Here is a 15,331-nt window from a genome sequence, read left to right on the forward strand (position 1 = left end):
GCCCGACAAAGGTAGCCTAGGAATTCCAGATAAGTGGGACAAGTGGTGGCTTTCTAGAAACATGTAAGAAACAGAATATCCACAGAACCAAATAAAAGCCTTCCACTTAGGAACTTAAAAAAAATTCATGGTTTTGTATATATGCATACAAAAGCAAAGCCCAGAGGAGAATAAACAGCAAACAAATGAAATCTAGAAACAAAAAAAAAAACAGGAAACCAACCCTAAATTTTCCTACTCAGTCTATCCTGGAGGCTACAATGTTACCCAAAAAACCCACATAATGAATTTTTTATTGCTAATGCACAATTCAACTTCTTTAAGTTCACGAATGTCATTATACATCCTGTGCAATCAACAAATTCCCTCTCGGCACATGACCAACAAGTACATCAGTGCCAGCACTATCCATGCAGAACAGTAACCATAGTGTGAAGCAATGTGAGCACGTATGTGAAATTAGGCTCCACACTAAATCCGGCTTCCGGCTTAACTACATCTAAAGAAAGAATTGCCGGCCGGGCACGGTGGCTCAAGCCTGTAATACCAGCACTTTGGGAGGCCGAGACAGGTGGATCACGAGGTCAAGAGATAGAGACCATCCTGGTCAACATGGTGAAACCCCGTCTCTACTAAACATACGAAAAAATTAGCTGGGCGTGGTGGCATGTGCCTGTAATCCCAGCTACTCAGGAGGCTGAGGCAGGAGAATTGCCTGAACCCAGGAGGCGGAGGTTGCGGTCAGCCGAGATCGCGCCATTGCACTCCAGCCTGGGTAACAAGAGCGAAACTCCGTCTCAAAAAAAAAAAAAAAAAGAAAGAAAGAATTGCCAAACGGCTGATACATTTCTTTACAATATTTTATTTTAATCAAGAGTAAGAGCTTTAACCGAAAACATTAATTAGCCAAATGTCTCCAATTCTCTATCTGGTTTTAAATAATATTTTATCATCTAAAATTTTTCCACATCTTTCTCCCCTACTTTACTGGTTCCTTACTCGGTTGTTTTATAAATAACCTTTTCACATCTGTAATCTGAACTAACTTTTAGATAACCTCTGAGTTACACAAAATTATTCGTGTTCTCACTAATAACATAAACTTTTTGGGCACATTTTGTTTACAGAATGATGTGTTAACTAGAATTGTTAGTAACCTAAAACTTTAGCAAAACCCCAAAAAGCAAGAAATCCGGTGCCATCAGATGTGGGCATCCCATATCACAACCCTTTCTTTATTGGAAGTGACCCAGATATTGAATGAGCATCAGAAATAACTTAAAGCATTTCATTTACACAAAAAGTTTACCTAAAAATTCATCCCATTCACTGTGCTCAATTCTTTCAGCTTTAACAAGAGAGATGTGAGACATCAATCAACATATGTAAAATGAACATTAGTTCAGTCTGGAAAGGTGGGACAACTCTAAGCAGGGAGGAGGCTTCCTGGTCACAGGTAGGTGAGAGACAACAGATGCATTCTCTCTAATCAGAGTTTCTGATTAGCCTTTCCAAAGGAGGCAACCAGATATGCATTTATCTCAGTGAGCAGAGGGATGATGACTTTGAATAAAATGGGATGCAGATTTGCCCTAAGCAGTTCCCAACTTGAATTTTTCCTTTAGCTTAGTGATTTTGGGGGCCCAAAATATTTTCCTTTTGCAGAGTTCTCTCATTTGTCAAAAAAAAAAAAAAAAAAAGGCATGCAAACCAAGATCATTTTGTTTTGGCTGGGTTTGTTTATAATTTTATAACCTTCTATGCCAAACACTGACATCTCAAAATATCTAGCAAAGACAAACATAAAACCAAACAAAAATGTATGCTGACAGTTCTGAAGGCATTTCTGTTTTTATTTTACCAATAATTTCAAAGCCAGCTTGTTTAGTAAAGTTATACTTAAGTCGCGTGAAGATTGCTTAGATTTAATTTATGAGCACTCTTTAATTATAAGCCAGTTTGGTAAACACAACACATAACAATAAACGTAAATACAAATAAACACATCTAGACCTGTATACACATACATGGACGAAGATCCAGTAGCTTGGAACTCTAGCCATGACACAGCGATACAAGCTTACTGCTTTCACTTTGCTTGCTGCACTAGATAATCCAGTGATGGCTGTGCATGAAAATTTTGGGTAAAGCTGTTTCCATGGCAGTTTGATCTTTAAAGGCCAAACCTCCCCAGACTCCAAAGAACACTGTGGCCAAACAGCACCAAAGGAGAGCATCACACGTTAACCAGGCCCCTGCTTAGAACAGCAGCACAAAAGCCTGGATACATGCAATGCCGTCCCACTTTTCCATTCAGCAGCGAACTCCAGATTCCAAACAATATTGGGGCCAACCAGTATTGCAACTGCAAGAGAAAGTTCTAAAGAGAGTTTAGTCCTAGACTTCAGAACCTCTGCCAAGGGCATCCCTTTTGTAGAGGTGGAGGTCCAGAAGATCCCCTGGGGCGTCCCCCTTTGGAGTCCAGTCTTGGAGTGTCAGACATCTCGGACCTTAGATGGGCACTGGTGCCGCTTTGCATACTTTCCCTCCAGAGGTGATGGCTTACTATGAGCTTTCCTTTGCTACCTGTGTATAATCCCCAACTTTTAGCATCCGTTTAATTTGATAAGGCCCCACTTACCCATGTCTCTCGTTCCGCAAGAGTTGCAGCTATGAACTGTAATGACAGGAATTGGAGGCTGGGTGGGCTTCTTTTGTCCTTAGCCAGTCGCCTAGGGGAAGGAAAGAATTTAGCATAAGGAAAGGTTTCAGTCACCTGAAACGTGCACCACATGTAGGGATCAGGGACCATAACCAGGAAAGAGAAAAGAATGTTTCAGAGTGGTCCTGGCCAGAAATCTGCAGTTGCCTGTGTTTAGCTGCTGCCCACCAAGGCTCCTGAGTTGGAAAAGAAAAGAGAGACAGAGATAGAGATGCCCTTTTATGGAACAGAAAGGAAAAGGTGAAAAATAAATCCCAAACTTTGAGCTTACCTCCTGGCCAGCTCACCAAAATGTGACTGGTAAAAGGGTATCCAGGTTCTTGGCGTCTTCAACAAAGAATTGGATAAAATGCGCAAACAAAACAAGTAAAGAATAAAGCAACAAAAGCAGAGATTTATTGAAAACCAAAGTACCCTCCGCAGGGTAGGAGCGGGCCTGAGCATAGGGGCTCAAGACCCCTATTACGGAATGTTCTGGGGTCTAAATATCCTCTAGAGGTTTCCATTGGTTACTTGGTGTCTGCCCTGTGTAAATAAAGCAGATGAAGTGATGTTACAAAGTCATTTACTTAAAAATTGCTTAGACTTATCGAGTACACATAACTCGGTGTACGCCCTATGTAAATGGAGAGGCTATTTCCTGTCATAGCTGAAGTGTTAACATTTGAGTTAGTTCTAGGAAGTTGCTGTCAATCGGTCTTACGTTCCTTGTCTCCAGATCCCATTCTCCTGCCTGAGAAGGGCAGGTCAGGTTCAGAGAGCTTCTGGAAAGCTGATCATACGGAGCTTCCTAGAGAGTAGCCTGCCCAGAGAAAGCATGGAAGCTCTGTGCTCCTTTCCCAATACCTCACCCCATCTATCTATTTACCGGTATCCTTTGCAGTATCCTTTATGACAGACTGGTAAGCATATGTGATTCCCTGATTTCTGTGAGCTGCTGTAACATATTAATTAATCAAATGCAAAGGGGAAGTTGGGGAAACTCCAGTTTAGAACCAGTTGATCAGAAGCACAGGTGAAGCACCCTGGAGGTTGCAGTTGGCTTTAGAATTGTGGCTCACTCTTCAATCTGTGTGATCTGATGCTATCCCCGGGTAGACAACATAGAATTGAACTGGAGGACGCCCAGGTAATGCTCTATGCAGGGTTGCTTTGCTTGCTGGCTGGCTGGTGGGGAGAAATCCTCACACATCTGATGTCAGAAGCGCACCATAAGAGGATAGTGGAAGAAACTGAGTTTAATTCTTCCTCTCATAACCCCATAGCTTTTTTTTCCCCTCTGTCTCTAAAGCCTCATTTTGAATCTGTAGTTCTTAAAGTTTACAACCTTTCAATCTAATTTCTTACAGTAACCCTTATCAAAGGACCTAGGTCCCACCATGAGAGAAAACAGCCTATCTTCACCCTGAAATATTTATTTACTGGCATTCACTTTGGCTGCTGTGCTAAAATGATTGAGCCATATGCAATTGTCCTTTCTGTGGGTTGAAACTGGGTCAAATAGCAATTCAGTCTCATTTTGGTAAAGTGTAAGGGCTTAGTGACCCACAGGAATATTATTAGAAGTATTTTTATTGGTATAGCACTTAAATAAAAATAATTCCATTTGTTGCTGAAATTTTTACTAGAAGAGTTGAGCGTGTGATAGTAATTAAAACAAAATATTCTGTTGTAAAGTGTCATTGGTTTCATTGAGAAGAAATGTTATAACTAAAATACAAAGTAAGCGCAATGGAATTAGACTTTGAGGCAGAACATAAAGACTAGTTTCTGATGTGCAACAGACTAGATGTATCAGGCAATTGAGATTATTTTATTCAAGCAGTTGCGATAGGGAGAATATTTACTAATGGGAAACCTCTCAGAGAGGAAGGAGAAAAGGTAGGAAATAAGAAAACAAGGGAGTGAGTGAGGACGGTGGAAGTAGGTCCTGTATGGGAATTGTAGACAGTGGGTTGGCCCGTTCTGGTTAACCTTTTCGTGGAATAAAAAGGTATGGTGCGGATCCCTCCTGGCCTTCCGAGAGCACAGGACTGAGCTCAAGTACAGCACTTGAGCTGGGACAACGTTACCAACATTTATGTTCATCAATCGTGGGATGCATACCACAGTTTGAAAGTGGGATTCAGAGAAAATGCATCAAAAGTTTCATTCATAACTTTGAAATCTATAGGTTTCTTAACGTTTATTTCTTCATGAAAGGACTAAAACAGGGCAGCTTTGTGTTGTGGCGTGATCAACAACTGAAATCCTTAGAGACGAAATCAGGGGAGGACGCCAGCCATTAAAGACTAATACCAGGATAGTGGGCCATATTGTAGACAGAAGACGCAAGTGTAAGTGGGAGCCTTCTGAAGTTTTTTGGAAGTTAAAGATGGGAAGGGTGTCTATAAATGGGTCAGGGCAGAGAAGTCTAATTTTATTAAAGGGTAGATTTCAAGAGTGCAAAATCACAACCCATATAAAATGACCACAGAGCAAAGATTTTATTTACCTTAATCAGGTAAATGTCAGGGAACCAGGCACAACCTGTTGAAAGGAGCAGTAAGAAAACCACGAATCTACATGGGGTGAAGGAATGTTAAAATGAGTTTATCCCTCCTGGCCTTCCGAGAGCACAGGACTGAGCTCAAGTACAGCAAAACTGATTTTTTTCCACTGGGGAGAGGGTTGCCTCTTTACCAGACAGTTTTTCACATATCTGTGGACAAGCATTATTTGCCTTCCGGTCTGTTATCTACAGTTTAGAGGTGTGAAATAGCCCAAAGGCAATGAAAGGAGCAAAGCCCCCTCCTCCCCAAGGCCAGATCATTCCCAGAGGCTCCAGCATTCCATTGTCATGATATTCAGCAATCTCTTTTGCTTATGCCAAAGTCCTAAGTTTTTTCTTTCTTTTCTCCCTCTATAGTAGGTACTTGCTGCTCCTGACATTGATTCATTTTAAATTGGAATTTCATCAGCATCAGCAATAGCCATAATCTAGTTTGACTGTGTGGCAGTCTAACTTTAAAATTGTATCTATAAATTGGAGGTGAAGGTTAATGGATTTGAATTAGCTCAGTGGTTCTCAACTGGAGTGATTTTTGTCCCCTAGGGGACATTTGACAATGTCTGCAGACATTTTTTTGATTGTCAAAATCTCTCAGGTCAGATGGGACGTGCTTTGGGCATCTAGAAGGTAGAGGTCAGGAACGCTGCCAGACGTCTTAGAATGTGCAAAGCAGCTCCCCACGACAAAGTTATCTGTCTCCAGATATTAATAATGCCAAGGTTAAGAAACCCTGATAGCCATTGAAAACTGTTAGAGGAAAGTTCAAGTTTGTGCTGCGTTAAAATTAAACATAATTTTATGCTCTTGAATCTGTATGGAAAACATACCTTTCGTTGTTACGGTCTTGAAATAATGTTCCTGTTACAATTTTCCATTCTAGAAATTAAGCAGTCAGCATTCCCTTTAACTTAAGAGACTTAGTGATTAAGTGGAAACAGTGGCTTTCTCTTGTGATAAACATATAACACTTAGAATTTTTAAATTACTTTTCCTATTTTAGGTTTCACTGAAGAAACATCTTAGAGATTTATCGCACATCTGAGATTTAATATTTACAACTTGGAATTGTCAACCTTCTTGTAAGATCTATTTTGGAAGTCAAAATGAAAGTTTTCTGTGAAGTTTTAGAACAGTTATACAAGAAGGTACTTCTTGGAGCCACACCTGAAAATGACAGCCGCGATTACATCTTTTATCTCAGCCCAGAAGTTTCAGATCAAGATTGTTCTACAGCCACCTCCTTAGAACAGGCAAACACCAGTATCCAGGGCCGGCATCAGCCCATCTCTGTCGGTTTGGCTCCCATTGCTGTAGCACCCGCGTGTTTGAAGAGCAGCTCTGAGATGAGCAGTTCCAGAGAAGTCATGCTCCTTCAGTTGACGGTGATCAAAGTGATGACGACTCGAATACTGTCTGTCAAAACCGATTTCCATGCAAGGGAGAAATACAGAGATATCATTAAAATTCTCTTAGAATCAGCCCAAGTTGATTCTAAATTAGTAAGCCATTTATTTTTTTAAAGATCTAGATAATTAAGATAAAAATGCTAACGTTCAGCAGTAATGGTTAATTGTATTTGTTTTCCTGTAGATCTGTATGTTCCAAAATTCAGATAAATTGTTATCTCACATGGCTGCACAGTGCCTTGCATTGCTTCTATATTTCCAGTTGAGAGAAAAGGTAAGATAAGTCATCAAAGTATGTTTTTGTTTCTCTTTCCTAATATTTTTTTAATTTAAATTTTTTGTGGCCACTAGGTTTCACTGTGTTGCCCAATCTGGTATTTGGTCTCAGACTCCTGGGCTCAAGCAGTCCTCCTGCCTCAGCATCCCAACGTGCTGAGATTACAGGCAAGAGCCATGGCCGCCAACCTACTTCTCTTATAGTTTCTTTTTTTTTTTTTGAGATGAAGTCTTCCTCTGTTGCCCAGACTGGAGAGCAATGGATGATCTTGGCTCACCACAGCCTCCGCCTCCTGGGTTCAAGCAATTCTCCTGCCTCAGCCTCCCGAGTAGCTGGGACTACAGGTGTGCTCTACCATGTCCAGTTAGTTTTTGTATTTTTAGTAGAGACGAGGTTTCACTGTGTTGGCCAGGCTGATCTCAAACTCCTGACCTCATGATCCGCCCACCTTGGCTTCCCAAAGTGCTGGAATTGCAGGCATGAGCCACCGCACCTGGCCTCTCTTATAGTTTCTTTAAAATTCTTTTTGACATTTGATTTTATTCTTCAAATATTTGTATTAATAAGACATTTGCTCACATAATAACATAGGTAAAACCATAACACCTCAGCATAATGAAAAACAATATAAACAAATTCAGAGTCAAGTTTTCTTATCACTGAATTAGTTAATAAACAAATGAAGCATCTACTGACTTTTCAACTAAAATCTCTTGCTTTTTTCAATAACTTTTTTTCTGAATAGAAAAAGTGACATTACAGTAAAAAATTTGGAATATAAAGTATAAAGAACAAAAAATATTCACCGCTTAGAGATAACACTGCTAACGTTTTCTTATTTCATTTCTATTTTATTTCTATGGCATATTCAATTTTTTTACTTAAATAAGATTTCTGTTTCTTCTCTGTTTTCCACATATCTTACTTCTTTTGGGCAAATGAGTAAACAATGTGGTATACAGTTATGTTATGTAAAGAAAATACCGTATGTTAACTACCTTCTTTATTTTCTCACTTGTAGATAACCTTAAGTAATTCATGGATTGCTTTTTGCCAGAAAAATCTTTCTGAATACTCTGAGAGTAATAAAGCAATATACTGCCTCTGGACTCTTACAGCAGTAATAAAAGAAATCTTTAAAGATTCATGTTCACAAAAAACAGGTATGGTTTACGTGGCCCTGTAAACAACCGTCATCTTTGTCCTGGGAGCACTGTGTTTATAATGAGGAATGAAACTTACTTTAGAATATCTGATCTGTTTTAAAGTATGAAAAACTCAATCTCTTCTCATATATTTTGATTGAGGATAACTTTTTTTTTTTTTTGAGAAAAGTCTTGCTTTGTTGCTCAGGCTAGAGTCCAATGGCACAATCTCAGCTCGCTGTAACCTCCGCCTCTCGGGTTCAAGTGATTCTTCTGCCTCAGCCTCCCGAGTAGCTGGGATTACAGATGCCCGTCGCCAAACCCAGCTAATTTCTGCATTTTTAATAGAGACACGTTTTGCCATGTTGGCCAGGCTGCTCTCAAACTCCTGACCTCAAGTCATCCACCCACATCGCTCTCCCAAAGTGCTGGGATTACAGGCATGAGCCACCACGCCTAGCCATAAAATGAATTTTAACCGTGGTTATTAGCCATTAATTTGTGTCACCTCATGTGTTAATGTTAGAGGTAAACATTCCAAATCTATTTTTCCTTCTTATAAAGTGAGATTTATAAAAATTAAATTGTAAAACTGTTTGAAGGAGACTGTTTTCCCTATTTATAATTCCTATTTTTATAATTGCAGAAATTCTAAAGCAGTTCCTGACTCATTTCAACACGATTTTTGAAGCGTTTTACAATTCCTTATTCTCTCAGCATTTTGAAAACTGCCAAGATACGTCTAAAATAATAAACATCCTGATGTGTTTCCTGGAGTTGCTTGAGCTCCTCATAGCCTCCAGAATCTACCAGAAGTTGCATTTCACTTCCCAGAGGATTTTATTTTGGAAGCCAGCTTGCGTGCTAGAAGTTATTACCTGGCCTATTCAGGCTTTTGCCAAAAGAAAGTTCATTATATTCCTCAAAAAGTGCCTTCTCTGTAAAGTGGGTGAAGACCTCTGTAGTGGATCTGTGCCTGCTTTAATGCCACCAGACCATCAGGTAGCGGTGGACATGCTGGCATTAGCTAATGCTGTTTTACAAGCTGTGAATTCAGGGTTGTTGGAGACACTGCCTGTTCATGGAGAACGTTCCTTTTTTGGAGGTGATGAAGTTCAACCTGGATGTGAACATATCTTTGGTCCAGATCATGTGATCCTTAGAGCAGCAAGCTTAGTTATACTGAAATCCTTAGAAATCAAGTTTCAAAATTGTTCTTCAGCAAGTGAAATGAAAGGTGATTCTCCTAACTCCTTCTGTATGCAATGTGTAATTATTTACTGTATAAGTGCAGTAATTCATAATTATCAAATCTCAGGGCTAGTATAAATTCAACTAATTTAAGCTGTATGTTATCCTATTTATAACTTATTACATTTTCCAAAAAAAAAAAAGAGAACTGGATTACCTTTAAGAAACATGTCAGCTTTTTGTGGCCACAAGGGAATGTGTAGAGCATAAGGAATGGTTTAGGTCTAAAAAATAGTTGCTGATGAGTCTTCTCAAAGTAAGTAATGGAAATCAATTCATATTCAAATATTTATAGTATTTTGTTTATATTCTTTTTTTTAATCTAAAGTGCAGGTGCGTGACCATGGGCCACTGCAGCCCTGACCCCCCTGGGCCCAGGCTATTCCTTCCGTCATAGCCTGGGAGGCTCCAGCCTGGGAGGTCAAGGCTAAAGTGAGCCACGATCCATAGCACACCTGCACTCCAGCTCTGGTGCAACATATGGAGGTCCTGTCAGAGAGGTTAAAGAAAAATGTGTTCACTCCCACACGTTTATTGTTATTATTGTTTGTCATTTCTTGGTTATTATTATGTTTACTGTATTTATTTTGAGACAGGGCCTTGCTCTGTCACCCAGGCTCACTGCAGCCTCAATATTTTGAGCTCAAGCGATCCTCCTGCCTGTTTCCCCACCCCATTTGTATTAATCCTTCATACAATTAGTATTTCTACTGACATAGATTTTTGAAAACTGGATACTGAACTGAAGGTAATATATGAGAAATTCCATTGACAAATTGTTACATATATAATTTCCACGATAGTAACTCAGGAGTTCAAAGTCTTCCATTTGACTTGAGGGAAATGAATGGTAAATGTCTCTAAACAAGCAGCATACAGATTCAGTGAAAAGTTTCAGTTCTGAGCAGTGTCATCACTGAATTGCTTTTGATATAATTTAGCTTTTAATAACTACACATTACTTATAATTCTGTGTAGTTATAGTTTGTAACACTAGATGGCACCTGTTATATAATTCAGTTTTAAATTATAGTTACAACTCCCTAAAATGTTGTTTATTTTTGTGCTTAATAGTAGTACTTCTGGCCGGGCGCGGTGGCTCAAGCCTGTAATCCCAGCACTTTGGGAGGCCGAGGCGGGTGGATCACAAGGTCAAGAGATCGAGACCATCCTGATCAACATGGTGAAACCCCATCTACTAAAAATACAAAAAATTAGCTGGACATGGTGGTGCGTGCCTGTAATCCCAGCTACTCAGGAGGCTGAGGCAGGAGAATTGCCTGAACCCAGGAGGCGGAGGTTGCAGTGAGCCGAGATCATGCCATTGCACTCCAGCCTGGGTAACAAGAGCGAAACTCCGTCTCAAAAAAAATAGTAGTACTTCTATGCTCTAAACAAACAAACAATATATTTTTCGGTTATTTTGAAGACAAAACTATTTTTGCTTGGTTGCATTCTTGCCTCTAGTATCAGATGACTCTGGCATCTATGAAGTGATCTCTGTTGTCTGTTCATTTATTTGTTTTTAGCAAGAAACCACATAACTTTTATTTCTAAGAGACAGTTATTTGGCAGTTGTTGCAAATAGTTGTTCTGTCTGTACATTTTGCACGTATGCACTCTGGAATGAGTGATTTTCTTTCCCTGAGCCTCAGTGTCCTCATTTGCCAAAGAGAGATGATTCCTGACTCCTGATGACTTTTTGAAAGTGAATTAGGATAATTGCATCTTAAGGTACTTTAGATGCTGTGAGTTTATATACAGGCAAGGTATTATTAATGTGTTGATAAACTATTGCCTGCACTTTGAAATTTGCGTTTTTTAAAGTTGACTTGCAGAGGTTCATGTCTGAGTTACTGACCTTCTTAAAGCCTCACCTTCAGCCCTCTCTACAATTACACAATCCGTGCAAATGGCTGTCTAGGGTTTTCATAGAACAAGACGATGACATGCTGGAGGCTGCCAAGGCATCACTGGGCATCTACTTAACACTGACCAGGTGAGTGTGTTTTAGAATAATTATCGAACTGCCTGCAAGTCAGGAAAGCAGAAGACATTTCTGAGAATGTGTCGGGCATGTTATCTACTTTGCATCATTTGGGGGAAAACATCCTGTGGTTTCCTCATAAGTTCTGGTTCCTTAAACCCTGACTTACATGAAAAGGAGATTGCATTTGCATCACTACGAAGACTTGGCTGACTGGGCAGATCTCAGGTAGTATAACTAGAGTGGGACCTGAAAACACGGCTTCTGATTTAGTCTCCGGTAAGTCAGTACACTTCTCTGAATCTTGATTGTTGTTAATAGAAGACCTCATTTCACCCCCACGACTTACTTTTCTGTATTAAGCTTCAGTAGCCTTTGTAAAGGTGAATACAAACTTAGAAATAGTCAAAGGAGCTGTTCTGATTTTTCATTTTAATATTCAGTCAAATTTGGGCTGGTATCTTCTTGAGGCAAATGTCTGAAATTGGTTAAGTTCATGTACTGATGATTTATACTGAACGTTTCTGCTTTATTAAAATAGCTGTACTTGGGATAATATCTTCTTGTGGCAAATAGCTATAACTGGTTATGAAGCTAATAACTGATGACCTTTCCCAGTGTTTCAGCTTCTGCTTTATTAAAACCCTAAAATATTTGCTTTATTTCCATTTCTTTCTTGGCCTGGGAGAAAGGGATTTCTTGCTAATGATCTGTGGTGCAGCGTTGTGCTGCCAGTACTTACTTGTATTATGACACTGCTGGCAATGGCTGCTTTTAGACTGTAAGCGTTGGGGCCAATTTTCAAAAGGTTCTAATCAGGAACACAAAATTCCTGCATGTGATTTGAATTAGGTTCAAAACAGTCAAATACAAATTCAGTCTGAAAATGCACATGCCTGTAAGAGCTTATCTAAATTGTACTCAAAGTTAGCTTCTTACTCCTCAGGAAGTGGAAACCCCTGAATTAAACTTACTTTGTATGTGAATTTCCCACTTTCTTAACTCCAGTTTAGTGTGTCCAGAGAGGCATGTGCTTACAACATAGATACTTTTTTCACATGTAGCTGTATTTGTTAAGATTCTTCTTTTGGTTGTAAATTATAGAAAGCAACTCAAACTAATTTAAGCAAAACCCAGAATTTATTGGCTCATAACTAGGAATTCTAAAGGGTCAAGTTGGAGTCAGGTATTAACTATATGTACAGGGACTCTAACCGTGTCATCAATTACTTCTCTTTTTCTCTGTCTGACAGCTTTGAATTCATTCTCAGGCATGGCAACCAGCAGTTTAAGGCTTACCTCAGCCTTGCAGTTATAATCTTCCACAGCTCCAGCAGAAGTCCCAGGGGGCAATCTGATTAGCCCACTTGGGTCACAGAGCCTTGTCAGAACCAGTCACTGTGGCCAGGAGCATGGAGTGCTCTGATTGGTCAGTCTGGGTCACATGCCCACCCTTGCTGAGGTGGGTAAGGAAGGAGGTTAGGAATTATCTTACCACATGAAATTGGTTACCTGTAAGAATGAGGAATTCTGATGTCAAGAAAAAGGATGACAGAGAACTTTTATCCGGCAGACAAAAGCTAGAACTGCCAAAGCCAGTGGATTTTGCTTTACTGAGTCAGATTTATTTAGAACTTATGGAGAAAGGAGTGGGTTTTGAAATTTTTTCTTTTAATGCATAGATTTAAAAGTAATCGAATAGGTTAATTTGTGGTATACGAATGATATCTGTTAAAACGGTTTATTTTTGTGAAGTTGTTACTCTGGATGCTCCATTATCTTCATTTTCAGAGGATGTGAAGCCGCTGAAAGCTTGACCCGAGGAAAGGAAATGTGGGCCCATCACACACATGAAAACGGCTATAATCCTCACTGTATTTTCCTGTTCTTCTTAGGAAATATAGGATTTGATTCTACAGTTCTTCTTGACTTTTTGATTTCATCAGAAACCTGTTTTCTTGAGTATTTCGTTAGGTATTTAAAATTACTACAAAAGGACTGGGATAATTTTTTCACCATTTGCAATAACTTTGATGCAGCTGAATCTAAATATGACACGAGTACCTGTGGTTGTGTCCCCTCACTTGTCCAAGACCAAAGCACCAACCAAACAGTACCCCATCGTTTGCCTGCTCCTCATAGTCACATAGAGGTGTGTGCTTGCCACTCTCAGGCTTCCGATGCTCCCTCTGAACCACTGAGAGCCGTGACCTCCCAAGGGAATCACCCCATGTACGCTCCTAGTCTGTCTTCCCCCGGGGCTTCTCAAAGTCTGGTAGATTATGACAGCTCTGATGATTCTGAAGTGGAGTCCACGGACCAGTGTCTGGCTAACAGTAAACAGATGTCTTTACCCCAACAAGGAACTAAGGGGATTCAGGATGCAGCTGTGACAAGCAGGGATGAACAAGAATTTAGTCTTGAGCCTCCATCAAGGCCTCTGGTTGTGAAAGAATTTAATACTACCTTCTCCTTTGATTGTGAAGTAGCCCCAAATGATGTCATCTCAGCAGTGGGAATATTTTACAGAACAGTTAAATGCTTCAAAGAACTACAAGGTGCCATCTGCCGTTTGCAAAAGAAAAATCTTTTCCCATATAATCCAACTGCGCTTTTGAAGTTGTTAAAATACATAGAGGTGATAAGTAATAAAACTATGAACACTTTGTAAAGCATTGGCATTTTATTTTCAGGAATTGTTTTTCCTTAATATAAATTTTGTCTCAATGAGCTAATAGTATGAAACAATCACCACAAAAGGGTTTTCTTTTCTTTCTTTCTTTTTTTTTTTTTTTTTTTTTTGAGATGGAGTCTCCCTCTGTCAGCCAGGCTGGAATGCAGTGGCTTGATCTTGGCTCACTGCAACCTCTGCCTCCTAGGTTCAAGCAATTCTCCTGCCTCAGCCTCCTGAGTAGCTGGGATTACAGGTGTCTGCCACCACACCCAGCTAGTTTTTGCATTTTAGTAGAGATGGGGTTTCACCATGTTCCGGGCTGATCTCGAACACCTGACCTCAAGTGATTCATTTGCCTCAGCCTCCCAAAGTGCTGGGATTACAGGCATGAGCCACTGTGCCTGGCTGGATTTTCTAAACAAGTTCCTACTTTTTGCCTTATTGTAAGCAACCTAGTGTATGAAAAAGAGACATCAAATGACAAGTCCCCCAATATAGCTGTATACTGTTGGAGATTTATGCCAGTTTAAACTGACAGAAAATCAGGGGTGGTTATTATATTTGTTAACTAGGGCTTCTGTAACAACCTGCCACATGTGCCACGGCTTCAGAGACACCTGAAATTACTCTCATGGTTCTGGAAGCCAGAATGCAAACTCAAGGTGCAGCAGGGCCATGCTCTCAGGGTCTGGAGAAGAATTCCTTCCTGCCGCTTTCTAGCTTCTGGCAGCAGCCAGCCATCCCTGATGTCTCTTGTCTTGTATCAGTGTCACTCCAGTTCCTGCCTCATACGGCATTTGCCTGTGTCCAGTTTCCCTCCTACAAGGACATTGGTCATTGGATTAGGACCCACCCTCATCCAGTATGATCTCAACCTGATTACAGCTGCAAAGACCCTAATTCCAGAAAAGGCCACTTTCATGTGTTCTTGGTGGACTAGAATCCAGGAGGAACACAAAACAAATATAGTTACTATTTTCCTCCGGGGTATTTACCCAGAAAGGATATATTAAAAATGTAAAACCTTAGGAGTTTCTTTGAGAAGTGTTTATACTGTATCAATATGATTCTTTCTAAAAAATTTTAGTTACTACATAATTTCCCTATTTAAAATTGTGACATGGACTACTGGCAAGATGGCCAAATAGAAGCATCTCCTGTCTGCAGCTCCCAGTGAGATTGACACAGAAGGTGGGTGATTTCTGCATTTCCAACTGGGGGGCCCAGTTCATCTCATTTGGACTGGTCAGACAGTGGGTGCAGCCCAGAGGGCGATCCAAAGTAGGGTGGGGCATTGCCTCACTGGGGAAGCACAAGG

At 40.1% G+C, this 15,331-nt stretch overlaps 1 protein-coding gene across 4 annotated transcripts in view; it reads left to right on the forward strand.

Moving 5' to 3' along the window:
- LINS1 (lines homolog 1) overlaps positions 1-14,011 on the forward strand; it is a 32,071-nt gene extending 18,060 nt beyond the window's left edge. For 2 of the 4 annotated variants that reach the window (XM_035303688.3, XM_078329039.1), the window contains exons 2-8: positions 1,349-1,456; positions 6,274-6,772; positions 6,864-6,953; positions 7,978-8,119; positions 8,748-9,338; positions 11,180-11,351; positions 13,131-14,011. In XM_035303688.3, coding sequence (XP_035159579.3) covers positions 6,377-6,772; positions 6,864-6,953; positions 7,978-8,119; positions 8,748-9,338; positions 11,180-11,351; positions 13,131-14,010 — 2,271 coding nt within the window. In that variant the 5' untranslated portion in view covers positions 1,349-1,456; positions 6,274-6,376 and the 3' untranslated portion in view covers position 14,011. The remainder of the gene's footprint in view (positions 1-1,348; positions 1,457-6,273; positions 6,773-6,863; positions 6,954-7,977; positions 8,120-8,747; positions 9,339-11,179; positions 11,352-13,130) is intronic. The other 2 variants (XM_002749070.6, XM_008998291.5) reach the window with 1 other exon arrangement.
- Positions 14,012-15,331: the final 1,320 nt, after the last annotated feature.

This window comes from Callithrix jacchus, chromosome 6, assembly GCF_049354715.1.
Source record: "Callithrix jacchus isolate 240 chromosome 6, calJac240_pri, whole genome shotgun sequence".
In the NCBI taxonomy this organism is placed as follows: domain Eukaryota; kingdom Metazoa; phylum Chordata; class Mammalia; order Primates; family Cebidae; genus Callithrix; species Callithrix jacchus.